Consider the following 20,984-nt stretch of genomic DNA (forward strand, 5'->3'; position numbering starts at 1 on the left):
TTTTATCTGAAAATATCTTTATTTCACCTTTGTTTTTTAAAAATATTTTAAAAATATTTTCACTGGTGCAATGACTTCTGACACTAACTGCCCAGAATTAGGCGAGACTTCTCAGGTTATGGGCACAGTCCTCCACAAAACTATCATTACTTTAGACATCCATGCTTGGTGATTCCCAGGCCACCCATAATTCTGACCAATTGGATACAAATTCAAGGGTTCCCACTACCTCCTCAGGTTTAATAATTGCTAGAATGACTTACAGAACTCAGGAAAGCACTATACTTACAAATACAGTTTTATTATAGCAAAAAGGGTACATTAAGAACCAGCCAGGGACTTCCCCGGTGGTCCAGTGGTTAAGAATCCGCCTTCCAATGTAGGGGACATGGATTTGATCCCTGGTCGGGGAACTAAGATCCCACATGCCATGGGGCAACTAAGCCAGCACGCTCTAGAGCCTGCTTACCACAACTGGAGAACCCACACGCCACAACTACTGAGCCTGTGCACTCTGGAGCCCACGCGCCACAGCTAGAGAGGCTGCGCACTACAAGTACTGAGCCTGTGCGCCACAACAAAGAGCCTGCGCGCACCACAACTAAGACCCAATGCAGCCAAATAAATAAAAGAATCAGCCAAAAAAAGAGACTTATAAGGTGAGGTCTGGGAGGGTCCCACGTGTGAAGCTTCCAGTGCCTTCTCTCCATGAAGTCTAGATGCATCAATCCCCCGGCATGCTGGTGTGTAACAGTATGCAGAGTATTATTAACCAGGAAAGCTCATCAAAGCTTTGGTGTCCAGAGTGCTTATTGGGGTTTCATTATGTAGATGTGATTGATTGATTCATTGGCTATGTGATTGAACTCAGTCTCTAGCACCCCTCCATTCCCTGGAGGTCAGAGTAATATCAGATGGCGTAAAGCCCCAGCCCTCTAGTCACATGATTGGTCATCTCATTTGCATAAACTGTCTGGCCCCACCATAAATAACAAAGACACTCCCATCACTTGGGAAATTGCAAAGATTTAGAGGCACATTCCCAGGAACTGGGGACAAACGCCACCAGATTCTTTATTACACAATAGCTGGTATAGAATTCTAGGTTGGTAGGATTTGTGTTTTTTTTCATTAATTTAAAGATGTTCCATTGCCTTCATGCATTGTTTTCAATGAGAAGTCTGCTATAATCCTTATCTTTGTTTCTCTGTATATAACATGTCTTTCTTACCCCCCTATCCACCTCCCAACTGCTTCTAAGATTTTTCTTTTTATCATGAGTTTTGAGCAATATGATTATAATGTGCTTTGGTATAGTTTTCTTCCTCTTTCTCTCAGGGTTCTTGGAGATTCTTAGATATGTGCGTTTATAGTTTTTTTCCACCAAATTTGGAAAACTGTCAGCCATTATTTCTTCAAATATGTTTTCTGCTCCCCCACTCTCTTCTCCTTTAAGGATTATTAGTCTGCTTGAAGTTGTCTCACAGCTCAGTGATGTGCTGGTTTTTATTATTGTTGTTGTTGTTGTTTACAGCTTTATTTCCTCTTAGTGTTAGTTATTTCTGACATATGTGTGTTCTGTGAATCCCTAGCTTTACTGTGAGCACCTGGAAGATTCATGTTCTTCCCGATAACCATCACCACACCTGGTCCTTGGAAGGCTGGTCATTGTTTGTAGGATACTCATGTCCGGCGATTTCCTTGAGGCTTTAGCTGGGTGGTTTTGGGAACCAACAAAGGGCATCTAGTTTTACATGTCAGGGATCAAACTGAAGGTACTTTTTAATCTCTGAGATGACACTATTTAAAAAGAATAGGGATTTTTTTTTTTTAAGACCTTGATAATTCTGAGGAGGCCTGATTCTTTTTAAGTCCTGCCTAAGGAAACAGTTGTTCTAAATCACTTTTCTCACACCCTGGTGGCATGTGCCAGCCAGGAGGTGGGATAGATTGTAGGAGATAGCCCTAGACACATGGGAAACCCAGAGTTGGTACTAGGTTGAGAGCATAAGGTTGTACACCTCATTGGGGATCCCTGTCAAAGGAATGAGTGGAAGCTGAAAATGCCTCTTCTTCACTAGTTCTCCTAAAGAGAGTGCCTTTATATAATTGATACAGAGGTGCTGCATAGGGTTGGGGGGCATTGTTTGAGAGGCTGGTTTTTCCAAGATCAGTACAGAAAGGCAAGTGCTATCCACACCTGCTGAATGGAGGTAATGAGAAACACCTGGACAGCTTCATGGCACCTTGGAACAGTCATACCCTATACAGGAAAATAAACCTGCCCAAGAAAAATCCAGGGCATGGTGAACTACCAGGTCCCTGGACAGCAGTTCCTCATAGCCAGTGTTGGTTCATAGAGGTGAGCACAGAAGTGGGGAGGTGGGCAGGCATTGGCAGAGTGGTTAGCACATCATAGAGTATGGTGCTTACTTCAACATGATTTTTGGGTAGAGACATGTTGGCAGTTCCTCCTAAATACCAGCCCCCAGCTGGAAGTTAGACCAAAGAAGTATGGCAGGCTTAGGTTTGAGAATTGTGGTCATAGTGCTAAGGTAAGCACACAGTTTTGTTCAAAGCTTCTGAGCTATAAGTTTACAAGTTATAAGGGACATGTGAAAACTAATAAAGAGATAGAGATAATTCCTACACTGTGAAGGGGTTGGGCATGCTTTGCAGACTTGGGGGCCTTGTGTATGGACTGTTTAAGGAGCACTGCTCTTCTGAGAACTTCATTTTCGCTTAAGCACACATATTTCTGGGTTAGCCCCTTGGATGCAGTGTGCAGAGATATATGTGCAAGAGACCTTCAGGCCAGGAGTCCCGTTGCCCTTTGAGAAGTGTGAGCGTTTGGCCATGCTATCTGTACTGAATGAGTTCAAGCCTTTGGAAAGTTGGGTTAACTTGAATAGGCAGATTGGAACCTGAGGTGTTCCAAGGAGGGCAGGTTGCTGCTAGATCTAAAACAGATGTCTGAGAAACATAGATGGTTACAGGCAACTTGGGAACAAGGGAGAAACCTCTGGGCTGCCAATTTTTGCAGAGAGAATCACTAAACTAATGGTGGACCTGGAAAAATAACCATATAATGCTAATTGCCGGTGCTAGGGGCTGATTTCTTCCCTGAAGGTTATTATCATCTCAACCCTCCTCAGAAGCAAACCTCACAGAGGATTTCTTTTACTTTCCTTGTCCACAGGTAACAGTCCTTTGGACAGCCCCCGGAATTTCTCTCCAAATGCACCTGCTCACTTTTCCTTTGTTCCTGCCCGTAGGTAAGTTGATAGAAAAACTCCTCTGTGACTAACGTGTGGCATTTGCATGAATGTCAGTTAAATATCAGCTTCCTCCTTTGAGGCACTGCCCTTCCAAGTGTGTTACCTTGGTCTACCAGCCATCAAAATTCCTTTCCTGCTTTCCTCGCCAGGTCATAAACATCTTGTTCAAGCTTTGCTTTCCAAACACCATAGGTATTTGTGTTTGAATGTTCAAATGGGCAAGTAGATATTACAAGTGAATTTATTTTATAATCTTAAGCACAAGTCCCTGGTTTCCTGAGGGTATGTTCGAAAACATTATACTCTTGATTGAAAGCTATCCTAGAGTGATCGATGAGAAAATGGGTTCTCCTCCCAGGAGGACCCAAAGTTATACTCTTATTCCTCTAACTCAGGTAGTTCCAGGGAACTAGAAGAGGCCATTTATGCCTCCCTCCTTGGGGATAAAGAGACTACCAGGTCTTCACTTATCCTCCCATGAATTTAGAAAGATTTGGTGTGTTGCAGAGCCGTGCTTGTATTCCTCACATTTCACTTATTTCTGGAAATGATATCAACTTATCCCTGGCCCATGGTAGCAATCCTGACAGTTCAGCCCATTGCCAGCATATCACCTGGCCTCTTGAGAAGTACTGAGCTGATTGACATGAGTCAATCCATATACCAAGACTTCTTCTTTTTGTTTTTTTTTAAATACATTTATTTATTGTTTATTTTTGGCTGTGTTGGGTCTTCGTTGCTGCATGTGGGCTTTCTCTAGTTGTGGTGAGTGGGGGCTACTCTTCGTTGTGGTGCGCGGGCTCCTCATTGCGGTGGCTTCTCTTGTTGCGGAGCATGGGCTCTAGGCGCACAGGCTTCAGTAGCTGTGGCACGCGAGCTCAGTACTTGTGGCTCGCGGGCTCTGGAGCGCAGGCTCAGTAGTTGTGGCACACGGGCTTAGTTGCTCTGCAGCATGTGGGATCTTCCCAGACCAGGGCTCGAACCCATGTCCCCTGCATTGGCAGGCAGATTCTTAACCACTGCGCCACCAGGGAAGTACCCCAAGACTTCTTATACAAATTATTTACTTTTCAGAACATCTTTAAAATTCTTTCCTGGCAGCATTCACGTTCTTTGACTTTATTTTTATTTTTAAAAATATTCTTGGTTAGAGTCAGTCTTTGGTATTAAGACCTCCAGAAAAATCATGGCTCCAGATTTGGAGCCTCTAATGGATGGAGAATGATATATACATCTTGAGATCAGAGTAGTAGTAGTAGTACTCAGACTACTTTTTTAAAAGAGATAACAGAAAAAGAACAGATTCCTAATTTAACAGCATTAACTCACTGTTAAAATGGCAACCCAGAAGAAATCCACCCCCTTCCTCTCCAGGATTCTGTGAGCTGAAAAGGACGTGGACAGGTTGGGAGAAGTTTGATGGCTGACTTGGGTGCCCCTCCTGACCCAATTGCCTTACTCAAAGCAAGTATCGTCAGAGTTTGTTCCATGGACTCACCTCTCCTACCCTGTGTAACTTCATTAGTTAACTAAGGATCCAGATAGGAACACTTACAGTATAGGTATATAATGGATGGATGCATTTGCTTTCCAGCCCAGCTGAAAGTCTAACTTATCCCAGACTTCCTGCCTTGATTGTGTTTGAACTGTAGCCTCAGATTAGGTCTGAGCTGGGACAGTAGGACCTGTGACCATTCTCTGTAAATGGCATTGAGTCATTTCCCATTCATTCAATAAATGTTTACTGAGTACCCAGTAAGCCCAGGCACATGCTGGGTACTTAGTTATATAGTGGGAACCAGACAGACAGAGCCCTAACTTTCTAGAAACTTAGTAGACTTAGTAGAGTCTGTGCACTTGTTGTTCCCTTTGAGGGAATGCTGTTCCCTCAGGTCTTTGCTTAGTTAACTCCTTCTTGTCTTTCATTTCTCATCTTAAATGTCAACTCCCCAGAGAGGCCTTCCCTCACCATACAATATAAAGGAGCCCCCTCATCATTCTCCAGCAAACCATCCAGTTTTATTTCCAAACTAGTACTTTTCAATGCCTGATACAGTCACCCCTCGGTATCCAGAGGGGATTGGTTCCAGGACCCTGGTGGATACCAAAGTCTACAGGTGTTTAAATCCCTTATATAAAATGGCATAGTATTTGCATATAACCTATGCACATCCTCTTGTATACTTTAAATCATCTCTAGATTACTTATAATACCTAATGCAATGTAAATGCTATGTAAATAGTTTTAAATACAGTGTGAATAGTTGCTGGCATGGAGCACATTCAAGTTTCGCTTTGTGGAACTTTCTGGATTTTTTTTCCCCTGAATATTTTTGATTCAGTGTTGGTTGAATCTACAGATGCAGAACCCGTGGATAAGGAGGGCTGATTGTAGTTTCTTATTTGTTTTCTGTTTCCTCTCAACCAGAATCAAAGCACCTTTAATAGTGATGCCTTAATATGGTGAAAATATGTCTGCTAGTATATAATAAGCACTCAGTCGGTGCTTATTGATTGAATGAGTGGTGGGGAAGAATAACGAACAAGCAAACAAACAAATATATAGCTGTAACCTGTGATAAGCACCGTGAAGGGAAAGAACATGATGCTGCCTAAAAGAGTAGGAAAGGAATGAGGCTGGAGAGTCTGTACTGGGTGGTCATGTAAGGCCTCTCGGAAGGAGTGACTTTTAAGCCAACCTGAAGGATAAGAAGGAGCCTGCCATGTTGGGAGTGAGGATGCAGGTGTGTAGACCAATCCATGCACAGGGAATAGCATGTTCCATTGGTGTCCTGTGTCTGCATCATTCCCTGGGCTTTAGGAGTAGGATCAGCCGGGGGCTTTGGGACCTGGTATTACCACTGAGATCCACACAGGTCTGTGCTAGGTGGCCTGAAGTCTGAGTCGTATGTGTGGAAGACAGAACCCCGGGCTGTCCCCTTACCAGACATAGTAGGAAAAGTAGCTAGGTATTGGTGGGGGAGGGGAGGAAGACTTCAACCCTGCGAAACAAGGTACTCAGGAATTGTGTTTCCTATCACTGAAGTTGGGCATGAGCTTTATAGCATCACATTCGTTTGGAATATCACACAAAAGGCAGATTTAATGAAACTCTAGGGATAGACCCATTAGTCACACAATTTCACTACTAACTTACACACATTCGTAAACAAAAGGTTTGTCTCTGCCAAGCTACACCAAATGCCAAGCGTCAAACAGAGCAGTCTCTCTGGTTCCCTTTGATTCTCACTTTAATGTATGTCTTTTCACTACAGCCATGGCCACAGAGCAGACAGGTAATAGCGGACGTGATGGGGAGAGGGGCTGGGAAACTGCTATGCATGGCCAGACAGTATGGTTTGTGGTTTTATGCTTGGTGAGAACTGGCTGTGATGAGTCTTCTCTGACTGTGGGTATGAACATTTGGCCTTTCATTTCTATCAAAGAGGCCCTAAGGGAGCCCCCTCTACCTGCTGGAACCAAGGCTCCGTGCTCATATGTTTAGAAGGCAGGATTTGCTAAATATTTAGTTCCAAGCTTCTGAGCGTAGGGACAAGTCACCCTCATTCCCACAACTTTCCTCAGTCACTCAGTGGGATGACCAGGCAGAGGAAATGGAGGCATCCTGTAGTGGCATTTCTGACTCTGGTGGTCCCTGCTCTTCAGTTTACAGAAAAATGGCTGCCATGCAGTTGGTTCCCATTTCTGTATGAAGGAGGAAAAATCACCTGTGGAGAAGTGTATCTGACAAGGGTTTGGGAAATGCCTCCCTGAGTTAGACTAGTCCCATCTTTGCTGAGCTCTGTTTTCCTGGAATTGACTTGCTTCCTTGTGTAGAGCTCTCAGGACCCAAAAGAGAGAGCAGAGAGAATATCATGTTTGAGCATCCTCCTGGACATTTCTTTGCCTCAGAGACTAGGTTCCAGCAGGACCGGCTGCCTGGGTGGCATGAAGTTTGAGTCATGTGCATGTGGCATGGAACCCCCGGCTGTCCCCTTACAGAACATAGTAGGAAAAGCTGCTTGGTATTGGTGGGGGTGGAGAGGAGTGCTTCCAAAAGAGAAGCCCTGGCAAGATTGATTCCTTTTTTTCCTTCTTCCTCTCCATGCCTCCCCGCACCCACCTTTAACTGTGGAGCCTGGGACAATTCATCCAGATCTCTGGGTCTTAATGTTTTCTCTGAAGATTGAGAGTATTGAACTTAACTTCTAAAGGTCCTCCATTGCTAACGTTCTTAGGTTCTGTGGGTCACATCAAAGAAGTTTTTCTATAACTTCAACCAGAGCAGGCTGTACCCCTAAGCTCCACAAGAAAGAACATTTGTGTTACAACACATCCTGTAGTCCAGGAAAGAATCACTTGCCCATGTTATAAAAGCTTCAAACCAGATACTTGCTTGATCTTTCTTCTCTAAAGCAGAGCAGATAACTGTGGTTCTCTGTGATGAGAGCTTCAGAGCACATCCTCTAAAGAGCAGCTAGAAGCCTGCCCCAAAGTCTCATGTATGGCCAAGGCTATATGCCACTTCACTCTTCTTTCATAAGGTTGCTGTTAGTCTTTGGCAAACATTCTCAAAGATTGGATTTATGAGTCCTAATAGGTCCTGGGTAGCCTTTGACTATTTGCAATCTATTGATTCATACTCAGACCCAGGTGGTAGTTTCGCTTCTTCCCGGTTATCAACCCAGTGGCCTGGGGAACACCAAAGGACCCTTCGCATGGAGCCTTCAAAAAGGGAACTAGCATTTCAGTGGCAGTTCTCTCCTTGTGATGATGCCTTTAGCTGCAGTCCTCTGTCATTGCTTCTCTGTCATTGCTAAAAGTGAATAAGTTGAGTGTATAAAGATTTTTATTCCAAAACCATAGTATTGCATAACAGATATTCTTATTTAAAGTTATGGACTCCTTTATAGTCAGAGATGTCTGTCTTTGCAGTGGAAAACACACAACAGTAGGCCCCTTGTAGGAAAGAGATATGAAAGCGTGTGCTGGACTGAGCAGTACTGTCTTGAGACAAGAAGAGCCTACCAATGAATCAACTGCCCCAAAAAACCTGATGGAAAGACAGGCAGGTCCTGGGCTCAGGGTGGGGTTCGGTAGAAACTGCCTAACATTCTTTTCTTACATAGGACCGATGGACGGCGCTGGTCTTTGGCCTCTTTGCCTTCTTCAGGCTATGGAACTAACACTCCTAGTTCTACTGTCTCAGTAAGTAGCCAAATCTGTGGCCGTACCTCCTTCACCCTGAGGAAATACTTCCCTACAGGTATTGCTCCCTGTCCCTACAGTGTTGCAAAATGGTTCTCAGCTTTTTCTCCAAAGCCCAACTCAAAGAGGTTGCTGAGGTCTGGTGGCCCTTAACAGCCATAGTCAGATCCATTAAGTGCCTTTGGAAAGAATTAACCAGCATGTTTCTGAGCGTCAGTTATTCCTAGTGGAGTCAGAAGAGGGCTTGAGGATGGACTTTTGCTTTGCCCACGAGGCCAGGCACAGGGACTCCTAAGCACGGTTCCCTTGCTCCCCGATTTTATTTGTAGAACTGCAACCAAGAGCAGATAACACCACCCCCCGCCATGTCACAAAGGCCTGGTAGACCCTCCTCTAACTTTTTTACCTTTTCCTTTCAAAAAAGAAGGGGAGGATGAATGTGATTTGATGTTCAAGTTTGATTGTATATCAGCAAAAAAAAATATTGGGCCTGTCTCTAAAACTTCTAGTTATATCTATTTTAGAGAAGATTTTAGCCTAAAACACAACAAATGTCCTAACTGCCACTATGCACAATTGACCCTAAAATGAGTCTTCCTCATTGAGCGACATTTAATTGAAGCCAGGATGACAAGTTGTCAAACACGTTCTGTAAAGGGCACATATTTTAGGCTTTGTAGGCCACAGACTGGATGACCCGTTTCTCCATGTCTTCCACCATTCTTCAGGTCTTCTCAGCTCAGTTTGTATTCATAAATCCCAAGCAGGTAAAAGAAGTTATCATTTCCTCCCTTGACCTAGATATTACTCTATTTTAAAATTTTTTATTTATTATTTTTTTGGCTGCTCTGTGCTGCATGTGGGATCTTAGTTCCCCAACCAGGGATCGAACCCGTGCCCCCTGCAGTGAAAGCACGGAGTCTTAACCACTGGACCACCAGGAAAGTCCTAGATTTTACTCTTAAATTAATCCAAAGATCTCACTGGTCTTTTGGCAGCTGTTTAGTTTCAGATCTTTCCCTAGTAAATATCCCTTCCCCATAATTCTTTACTCAAACAGGTGATTTTTGAGACCCAAAGTAAGAGTCATGTATTTATTATATATATATATTCCTGTTCAATAAGTTTTAATAGACTCAACCCATTGCTCCAGCTTATTTTATTGGAATACCTTAAAATACCAATTTTGCTTCATGTTAGTTGCATTTGGGTGAGAATACTTTTTGCAACTTCTATCCAAATCATTTATAAAAATGTGACCAAGACAGAGCCTCATGAAAACTTCCCACTAGCTGTTTACAACTTTATGTATTATAGGATTCCATGAGAGAAGTGTGCACTGTAAGTCAAAAAAAATTTTGATTTCTCACTTGGTATTAAGGCTTACATGTGGCAACAGAGTTTTCTTGGTGCGGCACTGCAGCTTTGAGTGTAAATGAATTTAGACATTTAACCCCAGATCCTTCATCAGTTGGTGAACAGAAATTGAGCCAATAGTGTTAGATTTGCTGCTGCTGTAGCCAGTCTTGTCAGGTAAGGGCGGGAGTTCACTGATCCAGGTGCTGACCGGGGCTGCCACGGCAATGGCTGCATTGGTGGGATGCCTGTAATAGCACAGCTCACTCCCTCAAATGGGCTCTTGTGATTGTGGAATCTCAGTCGTTGGGCCATGTTTAGAATTCTTAATTGTTTTTAGGTCAAGTCTAATCTTTGGGTTCTAGATCTAAAAATAATTTTCTTCCCTGCTGGATTTTCTTGCCTATTGGTGTCCCTAGAGCCTGGGCAAAGCCAGTTGCCCTCTGGGTAACAGCCTAAAGGAAACATTGCTGAGCCATCCTGGGGCTCTCCCAAGGTGTTGTAGAAGGGGAAACTTACGGGATTGTCATTTGTAGGCTGGGCATACCTGGAACATTTCCTAATAAGCCAGGAAGCATGATTTATTAATTACTTTCCATTCTAACTAGCCAAAAGCTTCACTGAGGGCAAAGGGTCCACGTGGAAGAATCTGCTTTTTGCCACCTAAAGAGGCTCCCTAGGTAGTTGGGGAGCTGTCACACCTCATGAATGTCTGGGTCTGGCCCCCTGCAAGGCTCATGAAGGACAATAGTATCTTGGCTTCGTCAGAACTGAGAGCTCTGAAGGATAGAGATGAACGGGATCATGCACAGTGGAGGCTCAAGGGGGCGAGGGGAAGCATGCTGGCTGTGGGCTGACTTCAGGTTTACGTTGACTGGGGAGCCCCTGACCATTTTCAGTCCTTCTCCACTTCTAGACTGCCTTAGACATGTCTTTAATGCTTTTTAAAAATGTTGTCCCCTCTAGTCATCATGCTCCTCGCAGGAAAAGCTGCACCAGTTGCCCTTCCAGCCTACAGCCGATGAGCTGCACTTTCTGACGAAGCATTTCAGCACAGAGAGTGTACCCGATGAAGAAGGACGGCAGTCCCCGGCCCTGCGGCCCCGCTCCCGCAGCCTCAGGTGAGGGTGCTCTCCACCCACTGCCCTGGTACCCGTGGAGTTCAGCTTGTCTGCACAGCCTAGGAGTCAACAAACTTATTCCATAAAGGGCAAGGTAGTAAATAATTCACACTTTGTAGGCCATATCATCTCTGGTAGCTACTTACTCTGCTGTTGTGCAGAATCATCCACAGACATCATGTAAACTTTATTTATAAAAGCAGCCGGCGGGCCAGATTTGGTCTGTGGGCCGTAGTTTGCCAACCCCTGGCCTAGCACATGGGCACAGCTCAAATGAGTCAAGTGCAGTGAAGCTCAAGCCCTTTGGTATTGGGTACAGCTCAACTCACCATCACAAGAGGTGCCTGAAGATGCTGTCAAGGGGTCCCTCTTTTTCCCTTTGAAAGTAGTTGGCAGTAGAAATGTACTTTGGACTCCATTCAGTAAAAGGAGAGTAATAGTATCATCCATTCTGATGGTGATGGAACTGATGGTGATGGTGATGGGTTCCTCTGATGGAACCCAGAGGCCCAGCATATATAAACTAGGCCAACTAAGAAAGTTGCTTCTGAGGACACTTGTGGCTGACTTGGGGAAGAAGCCCATTGCAGAAGCAGAACTAAATGCCCATCTAAATCTATCTCATTTCCCTGAATCACCTGGGCTCATCAAACCAAACAAACCTTAACAGCTGATTTATCTTGTGTATTCCATAGATTAAATCAGCTCTTCTCTTTGGCATTAGGTGGTAAATCTGTGCCAGAATTCCAGGTTAAGGGAGAGGGTGGAGAATAAAATGATCTTGGCTTTAAATGGTCGAGCTCAGATTTCCAGGGTCCCTGGGAAATAAGAAGTTGGTTAACATGTTCAGGGTGGGGGCCCAGAGGAGCAGTGCCTTCCAGGAAGAATCCCCTCAGGTCATGTTGGCACTGCAAGTGCCAATGAGCTGAGCCAGACCACAAAGACTGGTTCAAGTTCAGATTGGTGAGAATAATGACTGGGACTGCAGTGCAAAGGGTCAGACATACAACTGAAGGAGTGTGGAGTGTGGAGCCCCGTGTGTTTCTTTGTCTCATACAGAGGAACGTCTGAATCTTGGTGCTCTTCACACTCCACACAGAGGCAGGGGCGCCTTTTAGGCCATTTGAGACTGAGAGGACTACAGTACCTATGGGAAATCCCTGAGGATTACTCTTAAAATGCTGGGTAATGTGCATTAATGTAGCAGGCAGACCATGGCCTACTGTAGGGAGGAAAGGCAGAAAAGAACAGTTCTGAACATAGCTCAGCTGGGATCACATGTCGGGCACCAAACTGGGCAGGACCCAAATAGCCATTCAGTTGTGTGGCTCAAACTCTGAAATCCTTTAAGAGGATGTAATCACACATGGGCCAAAGGGGAAGATTTAGATGACCCAGATTTATAATTCACTATGGGCTGGCTGGACTGGCCTCATTCATTTCCCAGGTGAGAGCTAAGTTAGCCCCATTAGATGCAGCTTGTTTAGAAAAGATACAGGTATACACTGTTCTTCCTTTGGTTGTTTTGGTGGTGGTTTGATTTGATTTGATTCCTAGAACATGCTGGGGTATGCCCAACCCCACTGGCCAAAGCAAAGAAGACCCAGAGAGTCCTGTTCTGGAGGAGATGATCCTAGAAGAACCACCAGTGGCCTCAAGAGTGGTCTCCTCCTGTCTGGGCCTTTTCAGGCCCTGGCAGAAGTCTTTGTGAAGGCCAGGCCTCTTACAGGAAGGTAGTCTAGCTCCAGATGGCACAATTTTGAGCTGAACAGTGCTGGCAGCTCCAGGAATAAGAAAGCCTCTGGAACTCAGCACTCCTTAAGGTGGGAGTGTGTGGGTGTTGCAGACAGTGGGTGGGCATGGGCTCTGGGGATGGGCATCTTTCTCCTTGAAGGTTCCCTGGCACTAAAGTAATACAGTTGTTTCTTTCTTATTTAGTCCTGGACGGTCACCAGTTTCCTTTGACAGTGAAATAATAATGATGAATCATGTGTACAAGGAAAGATTCCCCAAGGTAAGGATCCAGTTTAAAGGAGACTGGTAACGCCTCTGAGGATGTCACCTCCAGCCAGCCCCAGTGGGAAGACTGGGGATGGGGGAGTCGCCAGAGGCAATCCGGAAGGAGAGCGGGGAGGCACCAGGAGGAGGAGGACACAAGCATGAGGGCTTTCAGACTGCTGGAGAAGAGGAAGGCAGCAGAGGACTTTGAGTTTGGGGATCGTACTTGCAGAGCCTCTATTTCTCCACTCCCCAGAGAAAGGGCTATCCAGAGGGAAATGTCGAAAACATATCCCACTGTACATTAGTGGGAAGGAAAGAGCAGAGACCTTGTTTCTAACCGTGCACATCAGGATCCATGAGTCGGGGTCCCCCAGAAGGAGATTTGCCCTCTGAGAGCACCTTCATTTAATGCAGATTTCTAAAGCAGCACTCCCATTACCAAGCACAAACAGAGCTACGCTGGAAATTTCCTCTGGCAAGAAGTTGGCCAGAGAGAGCAGTAAGGTCTCAGAGTAAGACAGTAAGACAGCTCAGAGTTGCTATTCACATTTGGACTTGTGTTTTCAAGCAGGGAAATGCTGAGGGAGGAAGGTAGGTTACTGTCCTGAGATGGTTGAGAAATGGTCTTCACAACTGCAGTTTGACTGTAAACCTCCTTGTATGTAGAACGAGGACCTTGTTTCCCATTTGCATTTCTTTTGAACACCACATGCCTAAACACTCTGACCTGGCTTTCTAATGATAGGCCCTGTTCCTGCAGAACACAGCCAGTTCTGTCCGAGAGAGAATCAGGGCCTGACAGAGGCTCCCTCTCCATGACAACAGCAAGCATGGGGTCTTCAAGCCTCTTTCTTCATCCTCCATCCAGACCCCCGGCTCTACCTGTTCATCTGTATCTAGGGTCTACAGTGTGTGGTTCCCTGCTCCTCCAAGAGTGTCCTTTTTCGAGCCTCGAGTAGTCTCCTGGGCACACATGGGTGGCTTAGGGAAAAAGTGTGAAGCCCTTGTGCTTTCCCTCTTGACATTCACAGTGGAGCAGAGCAGTGAGGAGGAGCTCAGACTCTGGGACCAGGCCGACTGGGTTCAAGTTTGTTTCTACCATTTATTAGCCTCATGACCCTGGGCAGATTATTTAACTTCTCTGAGCTTCATTTGCCTCATCTGTAATCTGGGATAATAAGAGTATCTATCTCATAGGGAGTTTGTGAAGATTAGTGAACATTAAGCTTTTCTAACTGTGCCCAGGACATAGTAAGCACTCAGTAAGTGTTAGCTGTTATTTCTTTGCTGCCCTGTGGTCTGCACTTTCTAGCCTTCAAATGGGCACTGGAGAGTAAGAGCAAGGAAGAGGGGCAGAATGAACAGCTAGGAAATCATTCTGTTGTGCCTTCGTTCTTCATAAAAAAGTTTGGGTGTGTATAGTGTTTAGAAATGCATCTCACGTGTTTCCTCCTCCTCCTCCTTCTATATTAGGTGTTGTATTGTTATTCTAGCATTGCACGTTTGTATGTAAGATGAACTCATGTTAGAAAAAGCATGTTAAGATTCCTTCCACTCCCTCTCTTTCACCTCCCCTCCTCTGCCTCTCTCCCTACCACACCGCTACACCATAAATATGTGTGTGTGTGTGTGTGTGTGTGTGTGTGTGTGTGTGTGTGTGTATACACACACACATATATATACATATACAAACACCCACTTAAACACACACTGAAAATCAGAAATCACCACCTGGTGGCAAAGGAAAGAAAGCCAAGCCCTAGATAGGCAGTTAGGAACTTGTTAGCTGATGTATATTTGTCGTTTTGACATTCCTGTGCAGTTAGGTCCCCAAGAGGCTTCTGAGCCAGACCTCATGCTGCTCTGCTGGGGATCCAGGTCCGTGAGCAGGCAGGTTCACACCTTCAATAAACACTCTCTGAACATCTGCTTAGCTCAATTGGGTCCTAAGTCCAAGTAAGAGGATCCTGAGATAAATCAAACTCCCACTGACTTGAAGAAGTTCCCAGTCTGGAGAAAGATTTAGAAACCAGGAGTGTCCACACACCAAGTTTATACAGTTGGGAGGTCCAGTGGAAGCACAGAGGAAAGGAAACCCTAGTTTTCCTGGAGGAATCAAAGACTTCCCAGAGGAAAGGTGATGCTTGAACTGAGATTAGAAGGAGTAGTAGGAGTTTGCCAGGCAGGCTTGGCAGAAGAAAAAGCTACACACAGGGAACAGCATAAATGGACAGAGGCATGAGATAGCATGATAAAGGAACAACAGAACCTCAGTGTCCTTAGAGCAAAAGAATGTGCCCTTCAAGGAGTGGGGAGGTGGACAAGGCCAGGTGAGAGAGGGCCTTGATTGTAATGTTTTGACTTGACTTGAAGGTGACCTTTCACGTCTCCAGTCATCAGGTTCCCCAAATGCGACATCAGGAAACCAGGATCACAGAGCCCATCCTTAGGCTCTGACCAGGCCCTTCAGGCTTAGCTCCAGCCGAGCTGGATCAGAAGGGAAGAGTCACTTGTCCTGCTTTGATTTGCAGGCCACCGCACAAATGGAAGAGCATCTAGCAGAGTTCATTTCCTCCAACACTCCAGACAACGTGTTGCCCTTGGCAGACGGAACCTTGAGTTTTATTCATCATCAGGTGATTGAGATGGCCCGAGACTGCCTGGATAAATCTCGGAGTGGCCTCATTACCTCACACTACTTCTATGAACTTCAAGAGAATTTAGAGAAGCTTCTGCAAGATGTGAGTGTCCTTGTTCTGGAACTCTGGTGAATCCGTATAGTAGTGGTTTTTAGTCCCCAGCAAGATTAAGGCAGTCATGGTGTTCCCAGCCTGCTTGCCACTTCCCTGCTGGTATGCGGGACCCACCCCACATGTGCTGCTGCTGCTGGGCTTTGGTTCCTCCTCAGTCCCCTGCATTTCGCAGAGAAGCCTGTTCGGTGTCAGAACTCAGTGCTGTGAGTCCTTTCCTTTTCTAATACCAATTACTCTTCCCGAGGCTCCAACGTTGGTAGTGTTCATAAATATTTGCCTAGGAGATTTGTAACCCAGAGCCAAAAAGAGGCCCCAGTGGCTGTAGTGGGCTCTCTTTTGGTAGACATACTGGTGTAAGCAGAACCTTGAGACTGCTTCTCCTCAGTCGAGGGAAAACAGACCCGAGGACTGCACTACGGGTTTATCCATTTGCCGATATTCTGTTTGCGTAGCAGAAGTTCTCCAGTGGGGACTGATGTGTTTAGAGACCTGATCCTCCCCAGTGTAAAAAGTCTCTGGGCAAAGTAATCCAGAGACCATTGAGTTCTTCTCGCTGCTTCGTGCTCCGCTCTTCGCTTTCCTCTCTGCCTCTCCGATAGGGTGATCGGACGCCTTCCCACTCAGACTACAGTTGCCCATATCACACCATTAGTACAGCTTAGGGGAGAAGAGATGTGCTGTCTCCTCTTCATGTCACTAGAATATTTCCCAGTCCAGACCCCTGTTACCTCCAGACATGTGCCTTCATGCTTTTGTAGGACCAACTGAGCTGAGAGCCCAGGCTAATGGGCTCAAACGACTCGGGTGTGTTAGTCCAGAAATTAGGAGCAGGAAGTTGTTTGTTTGTTTTTTTAATTTAGGAAACAGTTGAATCTAGAGAAAGGATGACTAAAGATGATCACGATTATTGCTGTCAAATATTAGGAGTTTTAGCATATGTAATATGTGGCAGTTTCTCTGTCCCCTAAAAGGCATACTAGCCCAGTGGACAAGAGTTACGGCAAGAAAGGTTTTGATTTAATGAAAAAGTTCTTCCTTCTACAAAAATGTCTTTTTCTGATTTCAAAAGTAATACTTAAATTTAAACATTGCAGAAATATGAGTTTAAAAAGCTGAAGTCCCATGAAACATCACTGGCGGCTGTTTGTTTCTGTTCAAGAATAACTTTCTAACTGTTCTCCAACAATACGTAGGAATCAGGGATTGAGGCATCAGATAAATCAACTAGAGTGACTTCCAAGGTTGCTTGCACATCTAAGATGGATCTTCTGAAATGCTCAAGTCAGAGCTTTGCCCAAAAGCTTCAGGCATGGGCTTCCCTGGTGGCGCAGTGGTTGAGAATCTGCCTGCTAATGCAGGGGACACGGGTTCGAGCCCTGGTCTGGGAAGATCCCACATGCCACGGAGCAGCTGGGCCCGTGAGCCACAACTACTGAGCCTGCGCGTCTGGAGCCTGTGCCCCGCGGCGGGAGGGGCCGCGATAGTGAAAGGCCCGCGCACCGCGATGAAGAGTGGCCCCCACTTGCCGTAACTAGAGAAAGCCCTCGCACGAACCGAAGACCCAACACAGCCAAAAATAAATAAATAAATAAATAAATAAAGTAGCTACAAAATTAAAAAAAAAAAAAAAAAAAAAAAAAAAAAAGCTTCAGGCATTTCCCAGATGCATTGCCCCTGGCAGTGGGAAGAGCACTGAACATGGAGCCAGTGCATTCATATGTTCTCTCATTTGCTAGGCCCTGGGAATGAAGAGAAGAAGTTCAGTGCCGGTTCTGGCTCAAGGAATTTGCTGTTGACTGGGGTTTACAGACCCATCAATATGTATTACAGTAAAAATAATAACTATCGTTTATCAAAGTATACTGTATGCCACACACCACAGTGAGTGCTCTATATGAATTACCTCACTTTTGTTTATTATAGTAAGTGTGATTGATGAGCACTAAACAGAGATCAGTTCTGAGCACAGAGGAGGATGTGCTGACTCTGCATGGAGAGTTCAGGAAAAGCTGAGTCTTGATGAGTAGGTAGGAGTTCACTGGACCTAGAAAGCAGTATAAACAACCTTTCAGAGGTGTGGAGGAACTTGGTTCATTTCAGGAATTGCAGGTAAAGTAGTTTGGCATGACTAGAGTGAAGGATGTCTGCAGGGAAACCCTTGTAGATGAATTTGCTAGGCACTACATTGTCTAATTTAATCTTCACAACAACACTGTAAGGAAGGTATTATTATTATTCTCTAAATATGCAGATGAGGAAACCAAACCTTAAAAGGGCCAAGTTAGCCCAAGGTAACTCATTTCTTGAGTAGCAGAGCTAGCACCCAAACCCAGGTTACTTATTCCAGAGCCTAAGATTGTACACTTTCAAATACTTAGTCAATAAGCATTGACATCTGCTATATAAGAGGCACCTGTGCTAGGCGACATAGCCTCTCTACTCACAAGGCCCTACAGTGTACCTGTAGAGACAGACAATTAATTATAAAACAACATGCTAGTACCATGTGCTGTGAGCAAACAACTAGGAAAACATAGAAAAAGGAGCCGTTACTTCTTGTTCTTCGTTTGTGTGTGTGTGTGTGTGTGTGTGTATGTGGGCAGGGGACTTAGATGAGGCTTCACAAAGTTGATATTTGAGCTGCGTGTTAAAAGAATGAACAAGATTTCATCAAGTGCCCAACCTCTCTTTTCATTGCATAACCAGTTTTTTTTAATGGTCTTCATTTGCTATATTTCTTTCCTTACAACCTGTTCACTATTCAGTCTCTTGCCTTCTACTTTCCCTTCCCATTATTCCACTGAAACATTTCAGGCAAAAGTCACCAAAGAACTAACTGGCCGGTTGCCAAATGCTGTGACCTCTTTCAGTCCTCACCTTCCTTCACCTGTCTACAGAGGTTTCCACAGTGAATACCTCTCTTTGATCTTTTCTCCCCCCCAGTTGTCATGACACTGTTCTCTCCAGTCTTGTGGTCTTGCTGCCCCTTCACAAGTTTTCTTAAATGCTGGTGTTTCAAGGGGCACCTTCCTGAGCATCCGTGCTCCTCATTCTCCTTTCTTCACTCTCTGATCGGCCCTGTCAGCTCCTGTGTCTTCACTTGTCATCTATCTGCTAAGGGCCCTTGCTCCCCACTGTTCTTCTGAGCTCCGGGTCAGTGGCCCCAGCTGCTGATTGGACTCCTCCACTGTACTTCCCACATCGGTTAGTATTCTTCGTTGCAAGTAGTAGAGAACCAACTCAGAGCAGTTTATGCAGGAAAGGGAAACTAATTATAAAGATTGAAAGGGTGTCTTAGAGAACTGAAGACAGGAATGCAACCAGGCCTTAAGAAGGGACCAGAACCAGAAACGAGAGCCTGTGGAAAGCCCAGGAACCATTCGTCTTCCTTCTCTCAGCTCTGTTTCTCTCTCTTTGGTAGGTATAGTCATCCTTTTCACCCAAGAGCGAATTATACAGTTCTGTCATGCTGATATTAATGGTTGTCGTTCCACCCATTTTTAAGTTCCTAGGGGAAAAAAAAATGTAAAAGAAAAAGCGGGGGTTGGGGGGACTTCCCTGGTAGTCCAGTGGTTAAGACTCCGTGCTCCCAATACAGGGGGCATGGGTTCAGTCCCTGGTCAGGGAACTAAGATCTTGCATGCTGCATGGTATGGCCAAAAATTTAAAAAAAAAAAAAAAAAGTAAGTTCCTAGGAAAGTAGTCCACTCTGGTCAGCTATTGGAGGTGGGAGGGAAAGTGCAGCCACACAATACAAATGTGGCTCCAGAAGTCAGAGCAGTTTCCAGGAAGAGAGAGTCTCCGGGGCTGAGCAAATACCTAAGAAAATATCTAGTATAGGTACCTCAAACTTTCCAAATCCAAAGCAGAACTTTTCCACCTACCTGCTTTCTCTTTAAAACCAAAGGGAAGGGCTTCCCTGGTGGTGCAGTGGTTGAGAGTCTGCCTGCCAATGCAGGGGACACGGGTTCGAGCCCTGGTCTGGGAAGATCCCACATACCACGGAGCAACTAGGCCCGTGAGCCACAATTACTGAGCCTGCGCGTCTGGAGCCTGTGCTCCGCAACAAGAGAGGCCGCGATAGTGAGAGGCCCGCGCACCGCGATGAAGAGTGGCCCCCGCTTGCCGCAACTAGAGAAAGCCCTAGCACAGAAACGAAGACCCAACATAGCAATCACTCAATCAATAAATCAATAAATCTTTAAAAAAAAATAAAAAAAAAAACAAAGGGAATATGTTCTCTACCTATCCTCACCTAAACTGTGTATTTTTTTATACTGTCTATTTCATTTATGGGTTCAATGGAATTTCCCTAAAATTGTCATTGTACTTACCATCTATTCCTGCCTCTTCCACCCCTCAGGGCTGCTCTGAGATGGCCCAGTCTGTCCATTTCCCTCCATTCTTACTGCCTTGACTTATGCCTTTTTCATCTGCACTATTGCAGTAGCCTGCTGGTGGGTTTCCCTGCTTTTAGGCTTGCCCTCCTTAGTGCACCATCCACACTACAGCCAAAGTGATCTCTCTAAAATCCCTTCTGGTCACATCCCTCTCCTGCTTTGAGGTCTTTCTATTCCTTAACAGTCTGTCTGTGGTGGAAAGTGAGCATCAGTGAAGGCTCCATTGGGAGTTACCCCTTGAGCTGGGGTCTGGAGGGTAAGTGAAGCCTGCTGGATGGAGCAGCAGGTAAAGCTGCGTGTCTTTGTGACATTCCTCGGCGTCATGTAGTGTTCCGCAGCTCATGTGGTTCCTGGTGAGCAGCCTGTCCCCCCTCACGGCCCACTGGCCCTCTCTAAGGTCTTTACTTTGCAGCACTCTCTGTACTACAAAGTGCTTCTCCCCAGAGTAGGCTCTGCCCAGCCCAGTCCTGCTTCGCTCAGCCATGTTGGGCCGCTGGATTGCTTAAGCATCCTTTGTCTTCTCTACAGGCTCATGAGCGCTCAGAGAGTTCAGAAGTGGCTTTTGTGATGCAGCTGGTGAAAAAGCTGATGATTGTCATTGCCCGCCCTGCTCGTCTCCTGGAATGCCTGGTGAGTGGGCTCTGGGAAGGTTGGAGGGGAGGTGGGGGTGGGGGAGGGGCGGCGGTGGCTGGAGGGGAGGGAACGGGGGCTGTGGAGGAAGTATTCTGGTAACAGCAGAACTGTGGGGGCACCCACTGCCATTTCTGCTGCTGAAGTCCTTATTTAAATATGACACGCAAGCAAGTCCCTGGGAGGAAAAGTGGATGCTCCTGAGGAGTGTGGCAGGGAGGGGTGCTCGTCTGCCCA

General features: G+C 45.5%; 1 protein-coding gene across 8 annotated transcripts in view; it reads left to right on the forward strand.

Moving 5' to 3' along the window:
• MAST2 (microtubule associated serine/threonine kinase 2) overlaps positions 1–20,984 on the forward strand; it is a 210,179-nt gene that overhangs the window by 174,311 nt on the left and 14,884 nt on the right. For 6 of the 8 annotated variants that reach the window (XM_036857653.1, XM_036857668.1, XM_036857658.1 and 3 more), the window contains 7 exons: positions 3,200–3,275; positions 6,554–6,574; positions 8,408–8,486; positions 10,809–10,963; positions 12,902–12,977; positions 15,496–15,705; positions 20,646–20,747. In XM_036857653.1, coding sequence (XP_036713548.1) covers positions 3,200–3,275; positions 6,554–6,574; positions 8,408–8,486; positions 10,809–10,963; positions 12,902–12,977; positions 15,496–15,705; positions 20,646–20,747 — 719 coding nt within the window. The remainder of the gene's footprint in view (positions 1–3,199; positions 3,276–6,553; positions 6,575–8,407; positions 8,487–10,808; positions 10,964–12,901; positions 12,978–15,495; positions 15,706–20,645; positions 20,748–20,984) is intronic. The other 2 variants (XM_036857662.1, XM_036857675.1) reach the window with 1 other exon arrangement.

Source organism: Balaenoptera musculus, chromosome 1 (assembly GCF_009873245.2).
Source record: "Balaenoptera musculus isolate JJ_BM4_2016_0621 chromosome 1, mBalMus1.pri.v3, whole genome shotgun sequence".
Taxonomy (NCBI): Eukaryota; Metazoa; Chordata; class Mammalia; order Artiodactyla; family Balaenopteridae; genus Balaenoptera; species Balaenoptera musculus.